This window comes from Atta colombica, unplaced genomic scaffold, assembly GCF_001594045.1.
Source record: "Atta colombica isolate Treedump-2 unplaced genomic scaffold, Acol1.0 scaffold102, whole genome shotgun sequence".
In the NCBI taxonomy this organism is placed as follows: Eukaryota; Metazoa; Arthropoda; class Insecta; order Hymenoptera; family Formicidae; genus Atta; species Atta colombica.
The window spans coordinates 1,773,887-1,800,660 of NW_017259187.1; the positions used below are offsets into that span (position 1 = coordinate 1,773,887).

Below are 26,774 nucleotides of genomic sequence, written 5' to 3' on the forward strand. Positions count from 1 at the left end.
CAATATTTCCTGTAATAGAAAAAGGATAAAAATACGAAATATTCTATAAAATATTTTGTTACTTAAAAACAAGTTTTAAAAATTATTAATATTCCGGCAAAAGAATTTTGCATATATCCAAAAAAAAAATAAAAATAGCTATGTGCTTATGTTTCTGTATGCTTGTGTTACGTGAACACTTTCAATTTTCATTCGTTGTTGTCCCCTCCCTCCCCCCCTCTCTCTCTCTCTCTCTCTCTCTGTTTTTCTCTCTGTCATTAAATTATTTAGTTTTTCACGCTTTACTGAAACTGTTTTTTATAATGAAATCTTCGCACGGATAAGAAATTAACTAGAGCGTCTTTCGCGATAGTGAAATAGCAAATACTATCGTTATTAATGTGAATTATAAGTTAAGGATCAGCATTTTTGCGTGAAAAATGTCTATTGTGCGAATCGGTCACGATATGGAGGCGTATTGATTTTCACAATATAACTGCTTATTTTGCCTTTTGAATATGATTTGATCTTATCGCAATGAAATTAATGCGATTTACTGACCTGGATGATCGAGAGACTCACTGTCAGCTGATCATCTGCCATTCTTCATGCCTTGTCGTTTTGTTTCTTATCCGCTATGATCTAATTCTAGCGGCAATGGATGTTCAGCACTCGTTACAGCGCAAATCTGTTTGTTAATAGCGTGTCTATTGCGCGCGATCTTTTCCGCTGGCGTTCAACGTTCCGGAAATGAGGATATCATTCTTGCGATCTCAGGAATATTATAATGCGAATAATCTTTGGTGATTCCATCTATCAGCTCGAAGATTGACACAAGCTATTTCTGTTTTTTTCACTTAAATTTCCTATCTGACATTTGCAAGGATTACAGATATCTATTGCAGCTTAAGTAAGCAATGTTTTGTTACAATTGATACAATTAATAAATTTATAAAATATTGAATTATTTCCTTTATATATTTATTAATTTATAATTTATTTTTTTAATTAATCTGTCAATTTCTTATTAATTCCTTTCTTTATTATTTATTGATATATTAAATTATTATGCCTATATATTAGATTTTAGTCGTTCAAATGATTTGAATTAGGTATGGAGAGAGGGAGAGTAATTTCCCGTAAATGCATTTGCGTCTATTTACGCTAGAATGTTATAGAAAATTGCTATCCATGCTTGCCATCGAAAATAGTCAGTGCGTAAATAAAAAGAACATGTATAGTAACAATTATTGTTGCGTACAACGGTTCTATTCATTAGAAAATTATCGACTCTATTAAAATAATTATATTCAAATTGAAATTCTTGTTCAATTTTTGTAATTATTATATAAATGCTTATAGTATACAAATACTTTAATTATTAAATTAAAGCGTTCATAATGGTTCTTATAAGCGTAGCAAATAATCTTGTTTAATAATATATTTTCAAATAATTTATAGTATTTGAAAATTAAACTCGACAAACTGCTTAAAATTCTAGTATTTATATTTAGCCAGGCAATTAATTGTATTTGATAGTATTGCATGATATATTATAATACTGATCTGACACATCCCTTCAGAATTGTAATTATAATCTTCTCATAACATTGTTTGTGGGCTCAATAAAATTGCCTGCGGTTTTCTGGTTCATGAAGAAACATTTAAATGGTTAACGGTACATGCCTCGCTTGTAGAATTCGCGTATCGGATTCTACGGTTACTCTACCAATGGAATAATGTCTTGTCGGACTTCTCGCGCACTTCGACTGCATTCCCTGAAATGTATGATGTGGCATATACGATGGACACCCGAAGAAGATTGACGCCCATTCAGTACCGTTAGCGGACACAAATATGAGAATGAAAAAAATGCAACGGTAAAAAAATCTCCACGTGACGATCACCTGTGTGATCGTTAGAAAATTCCATCCAAGAGTTATGTAGGGTTTACAGCGCATAGACTACTTCAAATCAAGCCTAAGAGCCTTCACTGAAACTTTCGGTAAAGATTTCAACGCAGGAGGAAGGACGTTCTGTTCGTTTATCATCAGTCTGTCCTCTTCCCTCCTGTTTCGGTATTTCGTGGCTGCCGCATTTTGTAACCGTTATTTAAAATATCATCTACATAATGTATTGTTTTAAAATTTAATTTATATTTGTATGTCGATATTCGATATATAAATATTTATATCTGTCGATTACGATTTTTATTCAGAGATGATTACGATGGTTTTTTTACTCGACTTTAAATTAAAACAAAGTTGTTATATTATCTGCGTTGCAATGTATGGTATAAAATTTTACAAATTTTATTACGCAGATGAATGCTTAACTTACGTCAATGGTAAAGTAATGTTATTGTTCGCATTCTGTGTGCATAGACGATTGGAACAATCGGAAATAAGCATCGAATACGAACGATGCTTTCAATCGAAACCTTAGTTGACAAATCGATGATCAGAAATTCATGCCGTGTAACCTACGTAAACTCACCAGAATCAACTGTCTCGACAATTGCGTTATTGCTGTAATCATTAACAATCGCATGAGTTTTTTTGTTCAATGTAGTTGTAAAATTCTTGATTATATTTAGATGAAACGAAGAAAATTGAAATTCATATATAATATAAATTTCAATTATATATAATAAATATAAATTTCAATTTATAAAATAAACATCAACACAAATTATACTGGAAAACTACATTCCAAAACGTTCACTTTGAAGAAAATTTTACTCGAAATATATAATATACAAATATATAATATACGTATATTATATACCGAGTAAAATTTTCCTGGGAAAGGACATTTTGAAATGTAGCTTAAAATACTTTATAGATGTCTATCTCTATCCTTTATCAAATTTGATATTGTTTAATATTTAAATTTAATATCCATGATTTTATACATATGTGCAAATTTAATGCCCATCATTGTATATTTATGATTCTATTTATAAAATAATAAAAATTAAATTCGCAAAAGAAGAAGAAGAAGAAAATTAAATTATATTTCTATTTTGTTGTAAACATAAGTTCGCAATAAATTAAAAAAATAACATTTGATTAATATTTATTTGCACTTTATAAAACACATTGTGTCAGATTATCATAATAACTGTCGAAATATAAGTACATGGTACACACAAATTCTTGCAATAAAATAGCTGGTGCATACCCATCCTCATGAATATTAACGCAAGCATCGCATCTTTTGTCGGTCGTAAAATTAAAACCTTCGACTTCCGCGCGTTTGCTCCACCGTTTCCGATCACCGTTCTTTCCTCATAAAAACCGCGCAATCGCGTCTTTCGTGAGATTACTTTTTGCAACCGATGTGTTCTCTGATAACTTGTCGATAACTTTTCGATGAAATAGTACAACGAGAAATTTATCCAAAACTGGAGAATATCTAGATTGTTGCTCAAGATCAGGTTCAGCGTTTGAGTGGATCATCGTGTCGAGGACAGCCTCTAGCCTCGCATATCTCAATTCGATCATCCTCTATCTTTTTACAATTCGTTGCACATTCTCAATAATGTCGTTCCAGAATTAGTAAATAAGTTGAGCAAATTTTTTTCTATGTTAGTCTTTTAGATTCTATTTAAATTTTTTAATTTTTGTTTCAGTGCGAAAATGCGGATGCAGCTGCTAAAGATCGTGATAGTCCTGTTGGTAGCAGGATCGGGTGACACCAGACCGCAGAATGGTAGGTTTTACAAAAAATTACGATGATAACGTATCTCGAATTATGACGCGATCAGAAATGATCGGTGCAATAAAACGCTCATTTAGCAATAAAACCGTGCAACATGACGAACTGGCAGCAGGAAACAGTGTTTTCTAAACGTAAAATTGATGCTTTCGTCACGGTGCAATTCGTAGCCAATGAACCATGCTTATTCCACTGCAGATCTGTTATCTCTAATGTATCTTAATTAACTGGAGAATGTTCAAGTAGTGATTAGTTAGTAATTAGATATATGCATTTGCGTTTTACGTGGCAGATCTGTATACTTGTATTTGTATCTACAATATTATATACAATTCTCGACTGTGTTTTTCTTTTTCTTTTAGAAACGCGCTATTCATTTTTTCTTCAAAAGGATTGAATTTGTGTTCAATGTTCCAATTATGGAGAAAACGCATAAGAGAGCATCAATCGCGAGCGTAATTACTCAATAGCATCAATTGTTATAGCGTGTCAGATAACAACTTGTCTTCTTTGTAAAACCGTAATTACACCACTCATTCTCGTGCACCAACGTTACCACCCGCGTTTTTCTTACAAAATCGAATTTCCTAAGACGGAAATGTTTAACTTGGTAGAATTTAAAGCATTGAGAAATCCTCGCGTTTTAACGGCACAGTAATTCCATGTATTTCGCTATTATTAGTGCATTATCATAAGTTTTGTCAACGTTGCGTGTGTCGGCAGTCGATTGTGTCATTAGAATTCCTCTTTAAAATTAAAAATAAAAATTCTTATCACTTTTTTACCTTTCAGGCGTAGATTCGCAAGCGAAGACGATAGAAAGGAACGACGCGGGATGGAGAAGCATCCAAGTCTCGAGCAAGTCACACGACATTGTTCGAGACGATAGCAGGTATACGGGGACTTCCGGAAGTAATAGAAAGTATATCACACATTTCCGCGATAGTGCCAATTCGTCACGTGAACACAACGCAGTCAATTCACGCGCCAACAATTTCGCAGCAGCGCAATCGCTTAGCGTTCGTCATTCCAAGATCGATGACATTTGGACGATGCCTAAATTTAAAACGATAAATGCTCCTCTTTTTTCAAGGACGAATGTGTTAGATGATATCGCGAAATTCGCTACTGTTGTTCAAAATTCGAACAACGTAAATAAACCTTTGTTTCACGCTTCCTCTGGCAATTCTAAAATAATTCCGAATCAAAGGATAGATTGGACAAGATTTAGCTCCGGCTCAAAAATCGGTCAAATGGATTATTCTGGAAAGATGAATGCTAAGAATTTAGAGAAATCAAAATCTGGCGTGATTTCGAATAAAAATCTCGAATCAATAGTCGCACAAACGAAGTACTCATATTCAGGAAATGATTTCTTAGCAACTCATGCATCTGGTTTCGAGAGGACAAATGACGATATCTCTGTTGCAGTAGAAAATCGTCGGAAGTCCAGTTCAGTTAGGTTTGATTCATTCGTGAATAAAGATATTGAAAGCGAGATGTCACGTTGGAAGCAGGGTGTAAATAGATTTTCTTTGCAAATAGCGAGGACAAATGTTCCGAACGATTCTCAGGTAAATGCTTCTACTCATTCTATTCATAAAGATCGTAATTCGATTCGCAAACCTACAAATTCGAGCGTGATTTCGTATGGAAAGCCGAGTGTCGTTACTAATTCTTCTCGCTCCATTGGCGATCAGTATGGTGACTTGAATAATTCAGAAAGATCGACGCATGGCATGAAAACAGCCTTGATTTCGAATTTGAAATCTGAAGTCGTTGATCAATTCCCTGCATTTCGCCATAGGAACGCAGCTACCTCCCATAGAAATTTCGTTAAGCTTCGGTATCCATACTCGACTTCGAATTGGCGGAATGCCAGCAACGTCGCGTTGAAAGTGAAGAATGGTAACGATATTTCTACCGACATTCAACTGAGAAAACCAATAAAGCACTTTACGCGAACAGGTGCGAAGAAGCCCGTCAGCTTGGACATTCATGTGACGTCCAAACCGATGAAAAATAATTCTTCGTCTGTTCAGGAATCGCCGAGTCAGAAAGTTGGTACTGAAAACAAAACGATAGATAAGTATAACGATACGACCGTACAATACGATGCGTACTTGAAAAACTGGCCGAATGATGCAATTCAGAATTCTCAAGATCTATACAATTATGAGAAGTATACTTCATCTCTGGACGAGGAATCGAGTCATGAGTCGAGTGCTGAAGAAACACCGATCCTATTGTCAAACAACTATTTTGATCATGCGGATCCAATCCTTGATTCCAGTGTAAAGAAGATTATCCATTGGTTAAAGGTGCCGGAAATCATTCCGAATAATACGCATTTCGATTACAATGATGACAAGCCGATCGAGTCGAATTTAGAATCGATCTATGAAAATTTGGAACCCAATCGTCCGTTGAATATTCACGATGACAATTATGAGACCGTCGTTCTTCAAGATGTACCGCTGAGTCAGAATCTTGATACAATAGACTCAAACTATCCAATCCGATGGTCAAATCCAAATTCAATTACATCTCTCAAATATGAAACAGATTCTTCGAATCCTTCCGCTCCTTTGATTCCTTCTTCCTGGCTCGGTGGGGCATTGCTGCAGAATAAGACCGTTTATAATCCTACGACACACGTGACACAGAATACGGTGGTTCATATCTTGAACGATGGTCTGAAGAAATCGAATGTAACTGTGACTCAATTGAAAGCACCGGAAACAGATGTGACAGCTGCCAATCAAGTGATTTCTTCAGGATCTTCCTCAGAGTCCTTGACGCAGAAACCCAACGTTCATGTAATGTCCACTTCTCAGAATGACAAGAATGAAAATATTTCCAAGCAAGAGACCGATACTTCTCCTTCGTCGACTTACAATACAAATTGTCCGACGATTATGATAAACACTTATACTCGAGTGAACAATACGCTTCAAAGCAAGGAAGGATGCACAGATCTGAATATAATCGTCAATTCACATGTTTTGAATATGAATGTGTTTAAGCCGAGCAGCGCACCGCCAACTGCGGAGGACCATCAGACCTCATTAGCGGCGCAGAATTACGGTAGTACAGATGAGAGCGAGAAATATTCTGATGTGCTTACCGATCTTTCCCATGTGGATTCTTTGAATAGTTACGTAACCGCTTCGACTGGAACATATGGTTCCAACTTGCTCGAAACGCTGCAACCAGATCAACATGACTATTACGATTCCCAGAAATATCCTAGTGAAATTCTAGATCCCGCTCAATCTTTGGGATTGTCGACCATCGATAGTCTTCACACAGTTGAAGTGTCTCAGGGCACTCAGATCAGCGTTTCATTAACGAACGCGGAAGAGAGCTCTGCCAATGGTCCCGGCAATGACGCATCAAGTTCCGCTATCAATTCACCAGCTGCTGGTGCTTCCGCGAGCGGGCCATCTGTTGTCGGAACTCTCGGTTCCGAAAATCCATCTGTGCCCGTCGTTCAGGAATTGCCGGTGTATTTAGTCAAACCCGGTCCGGTGACCGGTCAATCCAATGTTGGTCCAGGTTCCTTGCAATTGTCAGCATTACCGAATCTTCCCAGTCTTAATATCGCAACTAAACCCGATTTATCGAGCAGTGCTGGTTCATCCTTGTCGCCGGCTTCAGGAGCGTTACCCGATAACAACGATGATGATGATAATGATGATTTTGATTTTGATTTTGATATGTCGCCAGGCGACGTATTACAGTACATTGCTAAGGCCTTCACGTATTTTTCCTTTTTAAATCCGTTGGGTTATGGCGTCGTCAGTCTCACCTCAGCACCGTTTGTCGCAATGGCAGCTGGTATACTCGGCATAGCTGCGTTCATCTTCCCGTGGGCATTACCGAGTGCTTTCGAATTCGGGCGCTCCGCTGACAAGACGATCGGTTTCACACCGAACCTTGAGGAATTCGTCAGACAAGCCGTGCACAAGTATGATCGTCTGAACGAATGGAAAAGTAGACGTAGGAAGCGCAGAAGATGAATCGAACACCGATTGATCTTGTAACGCTTGATAAACTTCAGATAAATAGGAGAGCCATAGTGTAAAGCAAGCTTGTATGAAGCAAGTACACTCCCGCTGTTAGAATTACTTTTACTTAAATTGGATAGAAATTAAAAGATATATCGTATGCATCATTTGATACCGGAAAATGATACGTGATTAGTAGAAAAGAGAGAAGATAGCTAGATGATTATGTTTGTTTTTTAAAACATTATGTGGATACACTAATGTAGCATATATAATGATAATGCAAATAATTGTATATATTTTCATTCATTAAGAATGAGATTTACTCGATTGGGCGGATAAAATCATAATGAAATAAATATAATAATTAGTAGTTTTCGCATCCGTCCTTTATAAATATATGTAAAATAATTGAGATGATTATATTCGCAAATAATATATTTTATATAATATTTAATTTTTATTCTTTATTCTTACGCCAAATGTAGCATAGTAAGAAAACACTATTTACATAATCACATAATTACATGAATGGACGGCAATCCGTGCAATGATTAATTTAATATTTTATAACGTTTTATAACGTTACTATTAATAATTATTAATTAACGGTATGTTACTATTCATCGTTATTATATCATGTGTAGACTAATGAGAATACTGCGTCATTTCTTTATCGTATCATATATCTATAAAAATTTGTTATATAGATTTAAAAAAGATGCTTTGAATACAATATTATCTCTTTGCGGACTAAATTTCACTTAAATAAATGAAGATCAAGTATTTCGTTTATAATTTTATTTAATTAGAGGGTTCAACACTAATCAAATAATATTTATTATTTATTCAGAGAAATTTATTGAGATTCCAACATAGTTTATTGATACATACCGCGATAGATTACTGTAAAAAATTATTCAATAGTTCAACTCGACATAAGACTGCAAAGGATTGTTTAATGTTTCTTTTTGTATTGATACTTTAATTTAATTAAATTTTACAGCATTTCAGGGCATTAACAGTATTTGTGCCAACGAATATGTAATGTTAATAAAATATTCCAAACAAAGATTAATATTTCTCTCATTGGGCAGTTATATAATTTCTTACGCCTTCTTGTATGCTGTATAAAAAATATATGATATCCTATCTTTACCTGCGATCCTTCTAAATCCCTTTCTATTATTGCGGTAGAAAAATAACAAAATTTATCATAAAGGAAGAATCTTATTATTATTTTAATTGTGTCAAAATGTCGAATGATTACGCTTACATTTATTATTATGTATTTACATTATGTACTTACTTTAATTTCTTAAATCAAGTATAAAAATAAGTTTTGCTCCATCAAGATTTAATTTTACATAATTTCTTTTTCAGCTATTGCGACTATGTTTAAAAAATTTTCTTTTATAAATTAAATTTATCTTATAAATTAAAATTGGAAAGAACTGAAGACTGTAGTTATAATCTATTTCTTCTTCTAAAATTAGATTCGCGGAAATTTCTTATTTTCGATTCCTATTAATTAAAACAATTAATTAAAAATTACTGCTTCTAAATTACATCTCTCATGATAGAAAATAATTTAAAGTTTATAACTGAGATATAAGGGTTTCAATTTAGAGAAAATCTTTTTATTTTATTCTGAAATATATTGTAGATAATAATTTATTTCAATATTGCACTTCATTACTTTCTTAACTTACAATTAATTGTACTCATGATGTTTGACAAGGTATCAATCTGTGCAAATCAAGCTTTACTTATTGCACAGAAAAGGTAAGAAATTTAATAGCCATTAAACATTTTTGCTAATTTTTTAATTTATCCGGCTAACGGCTATATATTTGTTCATAAAAATTATTAATAATAAATGAGAGAGAGAGAGAGAGAGAGAGAGAGAGAGAGAGAGAGAAAATGTGTGTGTGTGTGTATGTATATCTTATTATTTTATGAATAATTAATAAAAATCACGGTTCAGAACAATGAAATATTACATTGTTCACATACAATATTTATTACAATATGACACGATAAACTTATCTTTTATATATGAAGCGATACCTCATTATGTTAATCATGTTAATATGTGATAATGATAAAAATTGGAAATGCTCAGCGAAATTATATTTTAAAATTCCTCAATAAAATCTAATGATGAAATTTTATTTTATAGTGGGCAAGTGAATGATACTCATCGTGATTTGAAGGATTTACAATATATGGATCAGTCTCTGAGAACCGTCGCCACTCAACTCCTCAACGTTACAAATCCTAAGGACGTGATAAATGTGAATAACAAAGATCTCATCAAGGTCGAACACAATGTCGCGACTACGCCAAAATCCTCGGAAAACAGTGTCTCTTTGTTGATGAGGGATGTTAGTTCAGAGATCAATTTAGAGCCTGTGCATTTCAGTAGACCAATTAATTCTAAATTCAGTTATTTCGAGAGTAGTCACCCAGGCCAAGCGATGGCGATGACAGAAGAAGAGCTTGAGCGAGAGATGAGCACAACAAGATTGATTACCGCCTACAAAAATCATCCGACGACTACTGGCGGCATCTCCACTTGGATCCTGCTGAATCCACCATCCACAACCGTAAAAAGCGTAGAGATTGAGAAATCGAAGACACAGCAGCCATTTCAAACAGAAGTACGACTTACAGTAAGACCAAGTTCGTCGATCGAAAAAGAAACGATTCCGCAGGTAGAAAAGATCACGGAGAAGACCACGCCACAGTTAACCCCTGTTATAACTACCGAGAAAGTGACTGTGATCACGAAGAAACCGAGTATGACGACAACAAAGAAAATCATGACTACTTCGAAACCGGAGAAAGTTACTCAGAATTTGGAAACTTCATCGAGCACAACTTTGAAGGTGATTCGCACCACAACAACAAGCACTTCGACGACGAGTGATGGAACAGCTACGTTGACTGTTCTCACGACGAAGAAGAGTCAACCATCGCGAACTACTTCTAAGCCGAAAATTACCACGCCGAGAACAACTTTACATTCTAAGCCGGCAATAACGAAGCCGGCCTCAATGAAACCGACAACGACGAAACCAGGGAGACCAAAACCAACGAGGAAATCCACGGTCAAACCTGAAACGATAAAGAATGAGACCTCCACATCGACTGGTAAAATTGAGAAGGTGACTTTCAAACCGATCTCGATTATCACAACGCCGCAAGACAAGTTGGAAAATACTGAGAAGCCAATGTTCGTTACGAAAATAAAAGCGTCGGTGCTCATGGACACTCAGAAAACCCCGACTACTTTATTTCCAACTACCGTGAGCACTAGTACAACGTTCAAGTCGAATTTGTCGACCGTGGATCTCGTAGAAGTACCAGTGAGATCGAAGCCGGTCAACACGAAAGGAAATAACGTGCTAAAGGTGCAACTGAAGAAGCCTATTGATGAGACCACACAAATCGAAATAGAGCCGATCAAAGTAAACGCGCCAATTTTGACAATTGAGAAGGTCGATAACATGGACAAAATCATGATGAAAGATCCGGATGATCTTAATGACTCCAGAATAGATCTAAAATTTGAGTTTAATCCCGAATTGACCAAAGTTAATGTAGAAACAAAAGCGGAAGCGGACGATGCGACGACATCGACAAGCGCGACAGCGTCAACTACGACGAAGCGGCCGAGGCATAACTCGAAGAGAAAGAAGAACAAGACTCGAAGGCGCAAACCTACTACAACCTCGGCACCAAGCTCGACGATGGTGTCTGTTCTAATGGAAACCAATGAGAGTGTTACTGATTCCACCATCACGGATAACGCAGTCCAGGAATCGAAGATCGCGCCTGAAACAAAAGTCGGGGCAAACATGACGAAGACTAAGAAGAAGCAACCACAGAAGGCAATCAGCACTCAGATCTACAACTTCCTCAGTCGCGAAGTGATGCCTAGCTTTGGCGTTATGTCACTGGTAGGTTTGGGTCTTGGCCTCGCTTCGTATTTCCTGTATCCCTTCGGCGGTACTATCACCCGAAGAAATTACGACGTGGAGCCGAATTACAAGTACAATATGGATGAATATGGTGGTAATTATGGGCAGAGCGAGGAGGAAATGTTATCCAAGGTGTTCCAGGGTATGACGAATTATGAAAATAAGTATCCAGGAACGAAAGATAATTATAACAGTAACTACTATCATTATCAGCATTATGACGGTGCATATGATACTCAAACGAAGAAGCTCGAAACAAGATATCCATCGGTGTCTACTTCTCCTGTTTACAAAGCCGTGGAGAATACTCAACCAGCAGTAAAATATCGGAACACGGACTTCCAATATCCTGAAGCACAAACCACTCCAGTTTATTATGATCGCAAACGTCCAGATTTCGCGGAAATCGGTACGAGTTCAGCGGCAAATCGGCAATTCGTAGTTGGCAACGTACCTAAGGAGTATCCATTCGACGTGAAAGCAGCGAACTTGCCGGTGGACAATAAGAAAAGTTACATGTCGACGGAGGTTGGACAAACGCAATTCGAGCGGGAGATAACGCAAGATTTTGATTTCCCTAACGCGGCCGGCTTGCACAGTTATGGACATCTGGGAGCATCAACTATCCGAGCGGATGACGGATACGAAGAGATTGAAATAACGCCAACAGCGGTGGCTGTTGAGCACGGGCCGCGATCTCTTAAGGTCAAACGTTCTGTCCTTAATGAGGATTGCCGAGGGCGACGCTCAAGATCAAAGAGAGAGTCGGTAATTCAGATAATTCCGACGAAACGCGAACTGGAAGAAGAGCGCGAGGAGGCAGAGAAGGAGGAAGATCTGAGCAACGAGATTCTGGATATCATTGATTCGGCTCTACCAGGTGGCGAAGTACCACACAAAACGAGGGGCAATGAAAACGAAGTAGAGGATCTCGAGGGGCAGAAGAGGAAACAACAAGAAGAAGCTAATACGCATGCAAAAGAATCCACCTTGAAAACTACACATACAGAGGACACGACGGAGATTTCCGCGACTTCCACGACCATCGGAAAAATAGATGACGGCGGTACCAGCGTCTCTTCAGAAAAGTCTACTGATACCACGCATCCCGCGAACTCGAAGGTTCCCGAAACAATCGAGTGGTTCGACAGTTCGACCACGAAAAAGCCTTCAGAGGGCTTCAGTCTCATAAATTTTGTAAAGAAGGTGGCCGAAATCAAGTTCAGATTGGGTCTGACAATTCTAAAGCATGCCAGCGAGGGTTTCGCGCGGTATCTGGGTCACGTGCAAAAGAGAATCAACGGCGAGGAATGAGAAGGAAGCGAAGAACTCAGAGGAGCAGCGATGGAAGTTCTCGAGTCGTGTGGCGATACGCATTTTCCAATTTCACGGCGCAATATGGTGGATACGCGGCGGATAACGGTGACGGACCATAGTCCTGTAGATAACGGTAGTCGAAGAAAATGAAGGAGCTTCCTCTTCTTCTCTCCCTCTTCCCGGACTTCTTTGCGACCGATTTGAAACGCGATTTCACGGACAATCATTTTTGTCCATCCGTAAATGATGCGATGCGATACGATAGACGATCGTCCTTTCACTTAGAAAGCTAAAACGATGAAGGGGAATACGGACTACTGTTACGATCGAATACGCGTCTCCTCTTTCAAGGTATCGTCGTAAACGTTGTAGACGGGTAACGCATCTTCTTTCAGGTTCCTTCTCATCACGCGAGGAATCGCGACGAAAATGTCCTCAACCCGCATGTTCCCTAAAAAAAGACTCTATTCGATTAACAAAGTGTTTAACTTTAGCCTTCGGGTCCTTGTGTGAGAATGCCTTTCGACACGCGATATACATGTGATAAAATGTATTCTAGGGATAATTTATCGAAAGCAAGACGATCGAGATAGACGCGGAATTGGTGAAGGGTTTCGAGAGATTTTTCTTTCTCTCTCGCTCTCTTCCACACAGGATCGATTGGATCTTTATTGAAAGTCGCTTTTTAATCTCTCTACAATTGTTTTGGTATATGCGCGCTGCTCTCTTACCCTCTCGCTGGAGGGCGAGCGAAGACGTATGATGGAGCCGATTATTGGGCAGCTTAATTATTGTAAAGTACATTATATAATTGAATAAATAAAATTGAACGAATAAATAAATAAATAGATAAGTATATAAACTCTCTATGTAACACCCTGATATGCGCTATGTAAATAAATATTGGAGAATGTAAACGTTTGTGTTTCTCTCGCGTCAAAGCGTAACATTCATCTTTAAAACGAAAAGTTGCTGCAATATTTCGAGTCTAAAATAATTGAATTATAAACGAATTTATGGCAACGTAATTAATTTAATTTGTTGCAAACGAAGCACTTGTCGCATCGCAGAAAAATTGGAAATTTACATTCGCTGACGGTTTGATCAAACATAAAATATAGATAATAAATATTAATGCATAGCGATTAAAGTCGGAACCTGTTACGTTTGCTTTTACACAATCGAAGCACTGTGTCAAAAACAATTTAAATGCGATAATGTAAAACGATGAAGCAAAGTAATGCTTGGACATTTTTTTTTCAGTATAATTATGATAGATTTTTTACCCCCAAGTTTACTCTTTACTCGATGACTACTAGAACAGCAACAGGTTGATTCTAAATCGATTTTACTTATACCCTCGTCTCTGTACGAATAGGAATACATTGATTATTCAGAAACGTATTCAGTATTAATATGCAGTCTATAGTCTGATTATAACAACGCAATGTTTGGAAAGTGATTTGCACACTACTTGACTTCAAATCCAATATGCGATCGAAAAATTTAAACTTTATCTTTTTGTAGTTCAATCTTTGCAAGTAAGATTTTTGGTAGACTTGAAAAATTCGATATATAAAAGATAATGAGACTATACATTCTAATATATATGATGTAGCGTTTTCTTTAATTTAATATTACGAAATTAATTTCTGATAAAACCATTTCCGTTTCTGGATCTTCATTGTTACATCTTACACTTCAATGTAATCCTGCACATATATCGTGTGTTGTGTTCTCTGTTATTCGTCATCCTAATGAGTTCTCCGAACGAATTCTGCTATCTTAATTCCTATAGTCCTACTGATCTCTTTAGTTGAACGTTATACTCCCTCGCGAACTTATGCAAGTCTATTTCGAGATCGTTGTTCATCAGTCTCAGATCTCTCTTTCGACGACCCAGCATCATTGGTATCATCATCGCCATTGTCGCTGGCAGCATACCTGTCATTTCACAAATGGTACGATAATTAATTCAAACAAACGTATTAATTTAAACAAACGCAAATTGAGTTTAAGTGTACTTTTGTCATCGTTCTTTAAAATAATTAACGAATTTACTCTATTCGATTAAATAATATTAAATTCACTTTTGCAATATGATGTAATTAGAAATTTCCATAAAAACATTAAAATTATGTATACATATATTATTATTTATACATTAATAATTTTTTTTTTTCATAAATTAAACATTCAACCTTCAACATTTAATCTTATTAAATGGCAAAAAAATTTAAGATTAGAGCATTTTAAAATTGTTATTAACTCGAACTGTAAATCTCTCAGATATAAGCAGTTAATATATGTATATATTTTGAAATATATTTTAAGTTAATTTGTTACAGCCATACCTGCTCCGACGGCTGCTAAAACGGCCGAACTTGATGGTTTCGTGCTCAGAGTTGTGTGTCTGATTGGTCTTTTGTTCAGAATGTTCGGCGTGGTCGACAGCTTCTCCATCTCGTACTCTTTGCGGCTCTGCTCGACGCTCTTGAACGTCTTCTCCACTTCTAAAAGGCCTCCGTGGGACGTCGTCGTATTCGTGCCGTTGATCGATGGCAATACCGTCAATCTGACCTAGGTAAACGATCTTTCATAAAGCAACCATCAATAATATTTTTTTTCGATAAATTCATTTGTCACTAATAATAACTATCTCCGTGAAATTAAATCATCTGATTTATATTGATATTAGTATCACAATATGTCGCGTAATATTTTGTTACAAGCAGAATACAAGTCATCATGATATCAAAATAATGTTCTAAAATATTTAAAAAAATTTTTCAATCTAATTTTATTTAATGTCATTTTAACTTCATGACTTGTTATTTTGCTTGAATAATTATTGTTAAATACAGTCAGATCCGTTAAAATGAAAAGAAAATTGCCTGATACAAGGGAAAGGATATACTTTAGTTTAATTAAAATTAACTTTTGAACTCTCTTTGATTATTTAGCCTAACCTGACGTTTCGATGTCATCACAGGTACAAGCTCTTCTTCTTCCTCCTCGTTTCCGCGACTTGTCGTATTGATTCTCTTAAACGGCTCTGCTGAGTTTATTGTATCAAACTTGATTGATCTCTGCCTCGACTTGGAATATCCTCGATTCGTTGACAAGAGAATCCACTGGCCGTCGCCACTCGCCGGATGATTCGGTGGATGATTGTTCACGTACTGATAATGCGAGAAATTCGGCCTTTCGGTGATTAAAGTCGGCCGAGGTCGGTCCTGGTCGTATTTGGATGGGTAATTGTGCCAATTACTTCCATCCCCCGATTGATCCGAATATTTATCGATAAATTGATATGAGGAGCTCTGTGGTCTGGACCAAGTACTGGGAAAGTTGGACGGTCTGTCGTCTGTGATGATATCGCTACTGGGACGATGAGGATCGTACTTGTTCCATAACGGTCTCTCTGGCGGCCACTTCTGCGCTTGATTAGACGCGTCATCAGGATAGTAAGAGGGACGTGAAATCGGTTTCTGCCACGGTTTCTCGCTACTCTCTGGCCAGTTGGGTTTTGGCTTGTCGTACCTGAGATACGATCGTTTGTTTTCTCATTTGCCTAAAGCCGATATTTCGTCGAGAAGTATAATATAAAGTAAATAATAGATATCCAATTAATAGGCAAGTAATGCAATTTTTAGAGAAGTTTGAAGATTTTTTTATAATTATAAAATTTTTATAATTATAAGTCTTAAGATCTTTATTAAAATATTAAGAAGTAAAAAAATTATTGATATTTTTTTGTAATAAATTAGCTTTATTATATAAAGAAAGGAATAAAATTGAAATAAAAAGTGAATAAATTTTTACGAGACTTTTTTAATATATTTCTTAATATTAATGTAGAGAGTATCATAAAAGATACACCTGATGAACTTTGTAAATACACTTATACGAAAGAAAGTTTTATATCGATGTTAACTAATGATGATAAATATAATATCTCTCATCATAACAACCACAAAACCCATTTTCAAATTGTACATAAGATTATGTGGTGAAAAGAAAATTAACGGTTGTGGTACTTACCACGGTTTGTTGTTTTCATAAGTGGGTCTGACGGTATAGTCGCTGGCCCATGGTTTCATGCTCGGTTTATCCCATGGTTTTATCTCTGGCCAAGGTCGTTGTGTACTGGGATTAGCTTGCCACTTTGAAATTTTGCTCTTAGACCACGGAATTGCTTCCAATGTCACCCAGCCATTTCTATCTTCATAAGTATTTGTACCGTAGTATTTGTTTCTCTTCAAGGTATCATTTAACGCCTCGCTTAACTAAACCAGCAAAGATAACAAAAAATAAATCGACAAATCAATATCTTACTTCAAAAATAATAACTACAAAAAAATTAAGAAGAGGAAAAATTATTTTTTTTCCGAAGAAGGGGCAAAATTATTTTTCAATTTGACAGAAAATTACTAACTTTTAAATCCAATAATATATTAGCAAAAAATATTTTCTTAGTATGATCAAATGTCATTTTCGTTTTGCAACTATTAAAAAATCATTCTTTTTAAATTGTGACAACTTTGACGATTTTTATGAAGTTATAGGGTAATGTTTATTTAATTTATTTATGATAATAATTCGAAAATCATATTTTTTTGCTGTCATTTTTGAAGTAAGAGAGTGATTTTTTATTATCTAACGATAATTGCATAATAAATTATTACTGCAAGATTTAAAATTATTAAAACATCATTTTTTTGCTTAATTTTTCCTTTACTTTTTTATTCGATTCTGCAAAAAACAAAATACATCTTATTTTTTATTATCTAAAACATATTTCTTACCGCATCATCCGTTGAAGTAGCATTTGAGATTTGATCAAATTTATCGTCCTGTTCGTGGATGGTCGTCGTCTCGATAATCTCGCTATCGATTTCAAGCATAAGAGGTTCCGCAGGTGGTTTTACAATTCTGAAAGGATATTTGAAATTCCTCTCGGTAGTACTCTTAACTTTATTCGCGTAATCCTCGAGGAACTTATTGAGCACATCCGGATTGAAGGTCGAAGATTCGACAAAGGAATTTCTTCGATTATACTGATCGCTCGATATCTCTTTGGTCATTCTCTCATCGGTTTGATGCCCGTTTCCCATGTTATCGTACAGAGGATTCGGTGTGATTGCTATCGGATCATGAAGAATCCTTAAATTGTCCGCTTTCGTTTTGAACATGTCGGACGCATTCGTTCGCATTTTCACAAAATATCTTGTGCTACCCAAAGAACCTCCTAACATCAAAATTGTCAGGAGCAGACATATTGCTCCTCTCGTCATCATCTGAAATACGAACAGCTTTATTTTATATATTTCTCAAAACGTTGTTAATAGAATTCTCTTTATCTGCTAAAAAATTTTTATTCCACAAAAGCTCAATCCACTCCATGATACGAATGTTTCGAAGTATTTTTTGATTATTTAATTAGTAAAAATTCTTTCTTCCGATTGGTCAATCAAAAACTTTGAAGCATTTGCAGCGTCAAGTGAACCACACCCAAAGTAACGGTAATATCAATATTATAATTTTTTTACTCAATTATAACTGTTACATATATAACATGTGTTATATGGAAATTATATAGAATAATATTAAAATTATTATATTAATGTTACTTTTACTTTGAATTTATCAAGTAGCTATCATTATAATAATTTTTTTCAAATTTATTTTTACGTAGCTTTATTTCTCATATGAAAAAGAAGAGTAATAAATATCGCGTATTAATAATTGTGAAAAATTTACATTATTTTGAAAAAAAAGCATTAAATATAACAATAAGCTATTATAAAAATTGCTAAATAACTGGCAAAATCGTATTATGTTAATGAGTTTTATATAGATAAACAGTTAGAGAATTACGATTCGTCGAAATCACTGTCATCATCCGGCTCGTGAACGACCACTTCGTGACTTCGCACGTCTACTTGATTTTATAAAATTCTATTGCATGATTGTAATGCGACAGAGCGCTGAAAGAGGACGAACATTTCGCGTACACAACGCGTCGCACTAACCGTGTCGATATTAGTCGTCCGAGCCGCCTTCAATTACATGAACAACGAGACCTGTGTGTCTCCTGCTCGTCGTTTCCGGAGATCCGTTAGCGGGAATTGCGGGCAACGTATTGCGTCGGCGTATGACAGCAAAATGTTAATAGTAACAATAACAGGAACAACAACAATAAAAACAACAACAATAATAACGACTACAGAGCGACGTTACGAAATATACGGAAGTGGAGTACGTCGGCGACCTCGACTCCTCAAGGTCCGAGATGGCTCTGTTGCCGAGACGTTGCCCTCGTTTGCTTTTAATCCAGATCCCCACTTCGTCGGTGCTTGGTCCATTTTGCATCTTCCTCCGTTCCCCGTAGCCGTTGTGTTATTCCGTTCTTACCTCCTTGGCTTGGTCAACCTGGAGAACGGGCGCCACATTGTCTCTCCTTCTCGCCCGCGATTTCCGCGCGTGTCTCTTTCTCTCTTTCCACCTCGCGATTTCTTTCTCTCGCTTCAACCATAATCCTGTGCCACGATTCCCCACGGAGTCTTTCTCCTTCCCTTTGGATAACGATCCTTCTTGGAATACAATGGAACAACAATGGGAGGCGAGGTCAGTCATGCTGGCCACGATCGATGATCGATGGGATCGAGCCCATCACTGGCCTCCGACAAGTGAAGGATGTCTGTATTTTTGCACGAGACACTGTTGTACGTTTTGCGGTACCACGGGATATAGCGGTTTCTAAGGCATTCGCTTTTCTAACAGCCTCCTGGGTGATTGAAACATAAGCCATTTTCATATTCTTGTACAAAGATATTGATTTATTTCAAAATCCCTTGCTTTCGCGTGAATTTCTGCAGAAATAACAAGAGCTAGATGACTAGAATAAAATGATGGAGATGGAAAGTTCTCCTAAATGAGGCTGAAACATCTTTCTAATTCTGTTTGCAGTTACATTACAAATATCATGATATTATACGTTTAGATATTAACATGTCCTAATTGGCTATAATCTTATCGTAAAATGTTATATTAAAATTATCGCGCAAGTATAACGTATATATGGAAAGAATTATTTTACTGAAATATCTAAAAATTTAGCTATTATAGATACAGATCTGAAAATGATTTTGTTGAACCATTAAAATAATTACGTGAGAATCTCAAGTAATGCTGCAAAAAGTTTTAACATTTTTGCAACTAGTTTAAGCAGCCTACATAATTATTTTTATATGCCTCAACAAAATTATTTTCAAATCTGTATTTAATTAAATCTTTACATGCTTCAGTAAATGTTCTGTCCGTGTATATATATTGTGTTAACTAAATTACAAATTTATTTATTTATCAGCTATAAATAAAATTTTTAACATTCCCCTGTTTTCTTTCATCATGATTACTAACATTTCCATCCACTAACAAATCTTTGATAACGATTTCGCTTGAATGTTAAAACAATCATTTCGACAAGTTGTTTACAATACGCTCTCTCACTTATCAGCATCTCTAATCAGGCACACTTACAACATTGAAAAAATCCAGACAGTAATTCGCGCGCCTAATGCATCCGGACGAAGAGCAATGAAACGATCGTACGCAACTTGTCTTTGATCTTGTGGCGATTTTAATTGCCATTCTTAATGAGATTATTCACGCCGCTTAGCGATATGCTCCGCAAAGCGAGCGATTGCTTTATGAACGAAGATATTACTGTGATTGACCGAGAAAACGAGAAATTGAAGTGGCGCGGAGACGGTCTCCGATCATTTCCCCCGTCATTACTTGTGCTCATATTGTCCTCCTCCCTCACTTCTCAATGCGGCGAGAGTTGTATTCGTCTTCGCCAACGACGGAAGATAATGATAATGAGAAACCGACTTAGGCCGCTCGCGTCACGCGCTAATTGCGGCACTCGTGACAATCAGGATGACGATATGACGGCGCCATAACGTTGTCGCCCGCTTCTGTGCGCGCGATTCCGATCGGCGATAGTGTCATTTTCACGCGAGTTTTACCTTTTGTCAAATCGCTACTTTCACCGTTTAAACACAGCAGAATGTTCTGACGTGGGTCGATGATGGGTTGCTCTCTCTTCTAGGCGCGGCATAAGAAGTTTCGGCTAACTTCAGAGAGATCGCGCATGGGAATCTTTCAAGAATCTTCAATTCTTTGGAGACCAATTTCTTATTTCGTTTACTAATTCCTATGAAAAAGCATAAAATATATGAAGTTTGCAGAAGAATTTTGAATTTATTCAAAGAAATTGCAATTTTTTCTTTAGCTTCACAATCTGTTTTCTACTTATTGCAGAATTACATTAAAATAAAATACAGTCAACATTAAGAGATTTGAATAATTTATAACGCGATATTTATTTAAATATTTAAATTATTTTTTAATTATTAAGTATTTAAATATTCAGATTATTTTTATTATTATAAACATGTAAAATTTATGTTAGTTAAAAATTTTAGCGTCTCTCTCTCTCTCTCTCTCTCTCTCTTTCATTCTGTAATGGAATATACAGTTTTATTGAAACTTATTCTAGTGTTATTATATATAAACTTATATTAGTATTATTATGTATAATTATTATGTATAATTAAATAATTCTATCTGCAATAATCTCTTTTGACAAATATATTACAAAAAAAATTATTTATCTACTATATTATATTTATTTTCTGCATATATTAGGTGTAGTAAAAAGAAATCCATTATTTTTCCATTCAACTTCATGCAAAAATAATGGATTTCTTTTTACTACACCTAATATTATACATATTATTTTAATCGTACCGTGATGATACAGGAAATGATGTTTCTGACTGAATAGCTGCACAATTAAGGACACGCCGACATCGCGTCGGCGTAAAGGACAAAGAAAGTCGCCGTTGATTTTCATGCTCGGTAAATCGCCGATTTGACCTTCTTCGATGTAGACAGAATCGGATCGGCGAACAAATCGTGGAATCGCCCGTTTACCGATTTTTGCGCTTTCATGGCCCAGAAACCTCCGTCATTCCTTTTTTTTCTTCCTTTATCCATGTCTTCCTCTCTCACGTCGCCGATGGTGATTCCTGCTCGTCGCGCGAGTGAAACGCATCTTAACAGTTTCCGTTTTACGAGCAGCTTCCGATTCTTCCGCCAGATTTTCACCGATCTAGGATTTTTTTGTCTGGCGCCGACCCAGAAACGGACGATTTCTTTTCTCGCTTGTCGCACAGCTAGGTATGCTCTTTCATCGATTTCCGCTGTATCTTCGCATTTATTACATTACGTGTCAATACGTGTCATCCCAAACAAAATCAATAGACACGGCCACATGTAGATCATCGTATATGTTACAATCTACACTATTATATACAGTTTATACATTCTTCATCTTCTGACATTTATTATCAATAGATCAAGAGTTTGCAAATTTTGGGAAGTCTTTACGTAAATATAAAGCGTTGAGTACAACATCTTTTTTAAAATATTCGAAAGCAACATATGAGTTATCCATGATATGCAATTAGTTAATTCATAACCATGGATCGATCTTTATTATGTTGCAGAATTAGGATAATTACGTAAAACAAATCATTTCTTCTTTATTATGAACAAGAACGAAATAGCACGGCAGAGGCATATATTTTTTTACTTCCGATTCCGGTTACTGTAGGATTAGCTGGCCTACTCCAAATCGGAATTGGATTGGTCTGGATGTCAAACCGCGAAAATGATTATGGATGTTAAAGAAAGGGTAAAATGATCATTGTGCATAGCAAACTACTTTCATTGCTAGTCATATCAGAGGGAGAGTCGTGATGATGAAAACGATAAGAACAAATGGAAGAGAAAAGAGCATCGCAAGATTTATCTTAGATGTCAGAAATCTACGCAATGACAGAAAGTTTCAAGAAAGTATTTGTGCGGTATCAGATCATTTTTGTCAGATGATTGAGATTCCATAAATATTTTAAATAAAATTATATATATAAAATTATACATAGAAATGTTTATTAATTTAGATTATAAAGACAATAAAAAGTAATGTATTATTAAAATAATCATCTCTTCGTAAATTCCATTAATTTCAATTCCGTTATTTTCATTTATTTTTTCATTTATTTTCATTTCCGTTATTTTAATAAATTCTCTTCTTTCACTTTTATTATTTGCTTCTATTTTTAATGAATTATTGATGCTGTATTATAATTTCATAGAGCATAAATTTCTTTTCATATAAACGTGAAGCTAACTGTACAAGATATAAAATTGTTTGAAAGAAACGTAAACCAACTTGTGTAAAAAGTATACTCTTCTTTTTAACATGAAAACTTTAAGGCTGATATTTATAGTTTATTCTTATTTCAAGTTTTAATTATTATCTTAAGATAAGTTAATACAGTATTAAGTATAAGTTAATACAGTATTCATGTCATTGATTTATGATATCTTAGATTATATTTGAGATAGACTTAAATATAAAACGTTCTATAAGAACCGATTATAAAGCTTAAAATCCTGGAGCATATAGAATATATCAGAATGACCTCGCCACGAAACAGGGTCAGACTCTCACCGCTTGGCGATAAAACTTGGCTTAGAAAGTCTTTTCACCCCTTCCGCTCATTATATTCCGCGAATATTGCTAGAGCAAGTAACGTCTCGTACCTTACTTATGCAATTTAACAGTCTGGTATGTTTCGCTCGTTTCCATTTTACTGTGTGCCACTGAATTTCTCTCCAGAGTTTTCTTTCACGAAGTCATATGAAATAAACACGTAGAAAAATAATATCCAATTTCTTCATGTATACTTCAGGCTTATTTACAAGTTACTTTTTTGCTACAATATTAGCTACACCATTCACAAAACTGCAATTACAAGATAAAAAAAAAGAAATGAACTCTGAAGATCAAAAGAAAGGCGAAGGAAAAATAATAAATTAATTACTTTCTCTTTGATTAATTGTCATTAATTCTTTTTCTTTATGTGAAATTGTTTTCAAACATATGATGTTTGTTATACATTTACATTGATGCACCATGATATATCACGACTGTAGTTGCTTGAACTAAACATCGCAGCGTTTCACTTTGTCAACGACAATTGGAATACGAATATGATGGTGACAGTAATTAATTGTTCTTCACGCTTTTTAGAATACGCTCGCTGTTACTTTTGCCTTTTAACAAGTTAAAGTCACAGTACATCGTAGCAAATGCTTTAGTACGCGGACATCTCGCAATGGAAATAACTGTTCACTGCGCCCGCTCGTCATCGCAGACGCACAAACATCATTCGTACTGATTGCTGATTTAATCAAACGAGAAACATGTGGTTGCGTAAGATCTCCATGTGTTGCTTCCTCCTTCCTCGTCTTTTGATCATCGGCCTTACACTTGCGAAGACCCTCGAAACGTCTGAAGAGACTCGCGAAACGAAAGTCATCTTCGAAGAGACTTCCTCAATATCAGATCAATACTCCGTTCATGAAATAACGACATCCGCTACGTTATTAAGACTAGCCACTGACAGCGACCAAGAATTAATCACACCGACCGTCGTCGAAACCTTTTCTCGAAATGATTCCAATATCTTCAAACCTAGCCGGCATTTGGGCGAAATCGAGCACTCGATCATCAGGAATCCCTTTAACAATGTTCAACATGTAAGATTCGAAAACAATGTTAATCTGAATGGACAGCGTGAACGGATTCAGAACATTCTTCAGGATGCGTATCAAGATGTTTCCAGTTTGCTGGATGAAGCGACGCGATCGAGCAAAATTAAGTTCGAGGATGACGACATAATACAAACGTCAAATATCCGTCATTCTTTCCATGCTCAGCAGACTGTTACGGAGAGTTCGAGATCGCAATATGAGCAAGGCGCTGTCAGCCACATGTTTGCCGATCAGACATTCTTCCAAAACGTTAAGAAGCCAGAGACGCAAGACATGTTCGGAAAAACGACGACTGATTATCAATCGACCGGTATTTATGATGTTTTAAAATCGCCGTACGTCATCAATTATTATGTCGATCAGAATCAGAATGCTTATCAGCCGGCGTCGCAGGAGACCGTGATCGAAGTGATTAAGAAGCCGGAGAGTAACGGTGTCGTGGTACTTCAACAACACGAGTCAACTTACACGAGAAAACGGAAATTTCCATATCCATTTTATCAACCGGATGACAAATACCACGATGTGCAATATATAGAGGACCCACATTCGAGTATAGTTTATGCGCGAGAGAAAAGGTAAATTGTGACACATTAATATGTTCACTTTAAAAAAAATATTTGTAATGCCAAGGAGATAATATTAAATGTTATTTATATATCTATCTGATTTCTGTATATCTATCTGGTTTAAGATCAATCTTTTTTGCTCTTTGATATAGTTTAACATTTGTGTTAATTGTTTATTTAACGTGAGTTGTATAAATATTGACTTTGAGTTTAATTAAGATATTACTTACACTTTTTACATTGTATATTTCAATATTTGTTTTACTATGCATATATACATGTAAGAAAAAGAAAAAGAGAGGGATGGAAAGAGAGAAACGTTATTTAATTTTCATTAAATTTCACGCGAGATAATAAATAATAAACTTTCTTCAACTAACAAGTGTATTATGATCATAGCTCTGCACATTTAATAATATATATTATTTAATAGTGTAAATTATTATTAATAAATATTAATAAATATTTTAATTTTAATTTTTCGCTGAAAAAAACGCAAGTGTGATACATTATATATAAATAATCTTATATCAAAATAATATTATATATAATAATTTTTAAATAAATATATTATTTGACTATATATCTTGATTGTTATCTCATCTAATTCAATTATCTTAAATTGTACATACTATTTCTAATGCGTTATATTGGAATTACTTAATGACATGATTCATTTTTTTATTATTTACTTAAGAACATTGTTCTTTTCTCAAATATGAAACTGGAATATATTGTTTACAGACTGTTCCCTTGGAAGAAGATCATTCATCTAATTGGTACTTTTCTGCCATTGGGTCTGCTATTGGCGTCGTTAAAGCCCAACGTCATCCAGATCAGTAATACGACAACGTAAGTTGTATTTCCTTATTTTTCCGCCTCTCTAATTTAAATATCCGCTTATATATTTAATTAAAAAAAAATTCCATTAGCCAGCCGAACATCGTTCTCTCAAAGTTACGACTCGCCAATCTACCGGTCGAACATAAGGAAGCACGCATACACGATGATAATCAATCTATCATTTGTGAAGATCGATCAGTCTGCGAATTGATTTTAACCGGCAGTGAGCCACAATCCAATATTCTACAGAACATCCTGTGGAACGTAGCTACCAGGTAATCGATTTCTTCAGGTACATTTCCTCATATAGTTCTGTCATATTATACTGACCGCGATATCTGCAATAATTTAAATAAGAACACATATTGTTTTTTGTATTGACAGAACTCCGGACGACGTCGCAAAAAAAAATGGCCTTCGTGAAGTGTTCAGTGCCGTTAGGAAAAAAGACTGTGCGGCGATCAGCTGTTAATGATTAGGAAACCTGAGGATCGGCATGCACGCGATCTCTCCTTCGTTGATTTATGACGATAATGTTCTCACATTATGCAAATTTCACGCCTTTACGCGTGAAACAGCGAGAGTATAAAAATTGACGAAGCGCATTGTATTACACTAACCATATATAATATATTATTTTATAACTATCATTG

The 26,774-nt window shown here is 35.6% G+C and overlaps 3 protein-coding genes across 4 annotated transcripts in view; 2 read left to right on the top strand and 1 right to left on the bottom strand.

Moving 5' to 3' along the window:
- Window positions 1-13,839, top strand: part of LOC108687949 (proteoglycan 4-like) — a 27,003-nt gene extending 13,164 nt beyond the window's left edge. For both annotated transcript variants that reach the window (XM_018194004.1, XM_018193996.1), the window contains exons 2-4: window positions 3,614-3,693; window positions 4,492-4,591; window positions 9,892-13,839. In XM_018194004.1, the coding sequence (XP_018049493.1) occupies window positions 3,621-3,693; window positions 4,492-4,591; window positions 9,892-13,009 (3,291 nt within the window). In that variant the 5' untranslated portion in view covers window positions 3,614-3,620 and the 3' untranslated portion in view covers window positions 13,010-13,839. The remainder of the gene's footprint in view (window positions 1-3,613; window positions 3,694-4,491; window positions 4,592-9,891) is intronic.
- Window positions 13,840-14,750: 911 nt separating this feature from the next.
- Window positions 14,751-19,247, bottom strand: LOC108687542. Its single transcript, XM_018193366.1, has 6 exons — window positions 19,048-19,247; window positions 17,821-18,312; window positions 17,057-17,301; window positions 15,982-16,555; window positions 15,367-15,592; window positions 14,751-14,956 (listed from the first exon to the last, which is right to left on the bottom strand). Exons 2-6 carry the CDS (start codon window positions 18,310-18,312, stop codon window positions 14,805-14,807), a joined length of 1,689 nt encoding a protein of 562 aa, XP_018048855.1. The 5' UTR covers window positions 19,048-19,247; the 3' UTR covers window positions 14,751-14,804.
- A 5,111-nt stretch (window positions 19,248-24,358) lies between these two features.
- LOC108687584 lies at window positions 24,359-26,593 on the top strand. Its single transcript, XM_018193436.1, has 4 exons — window positions 24,359-25,287; window positions 26,023-26,130; window positions 26,211-26,396; window positions 26,506-26,593. The coding sequence occupies exons 1-4, from the start codon at window positions 24,359-24,361 to the stop codon at window positions 26,591-26,593; spliced, it is 1,311 nt and encodes a 436-aa protein (XP_018048925.1).
- The last annotated feature ends 181 nt before the right edge of the window (window positions 26,594-26,774 follow it).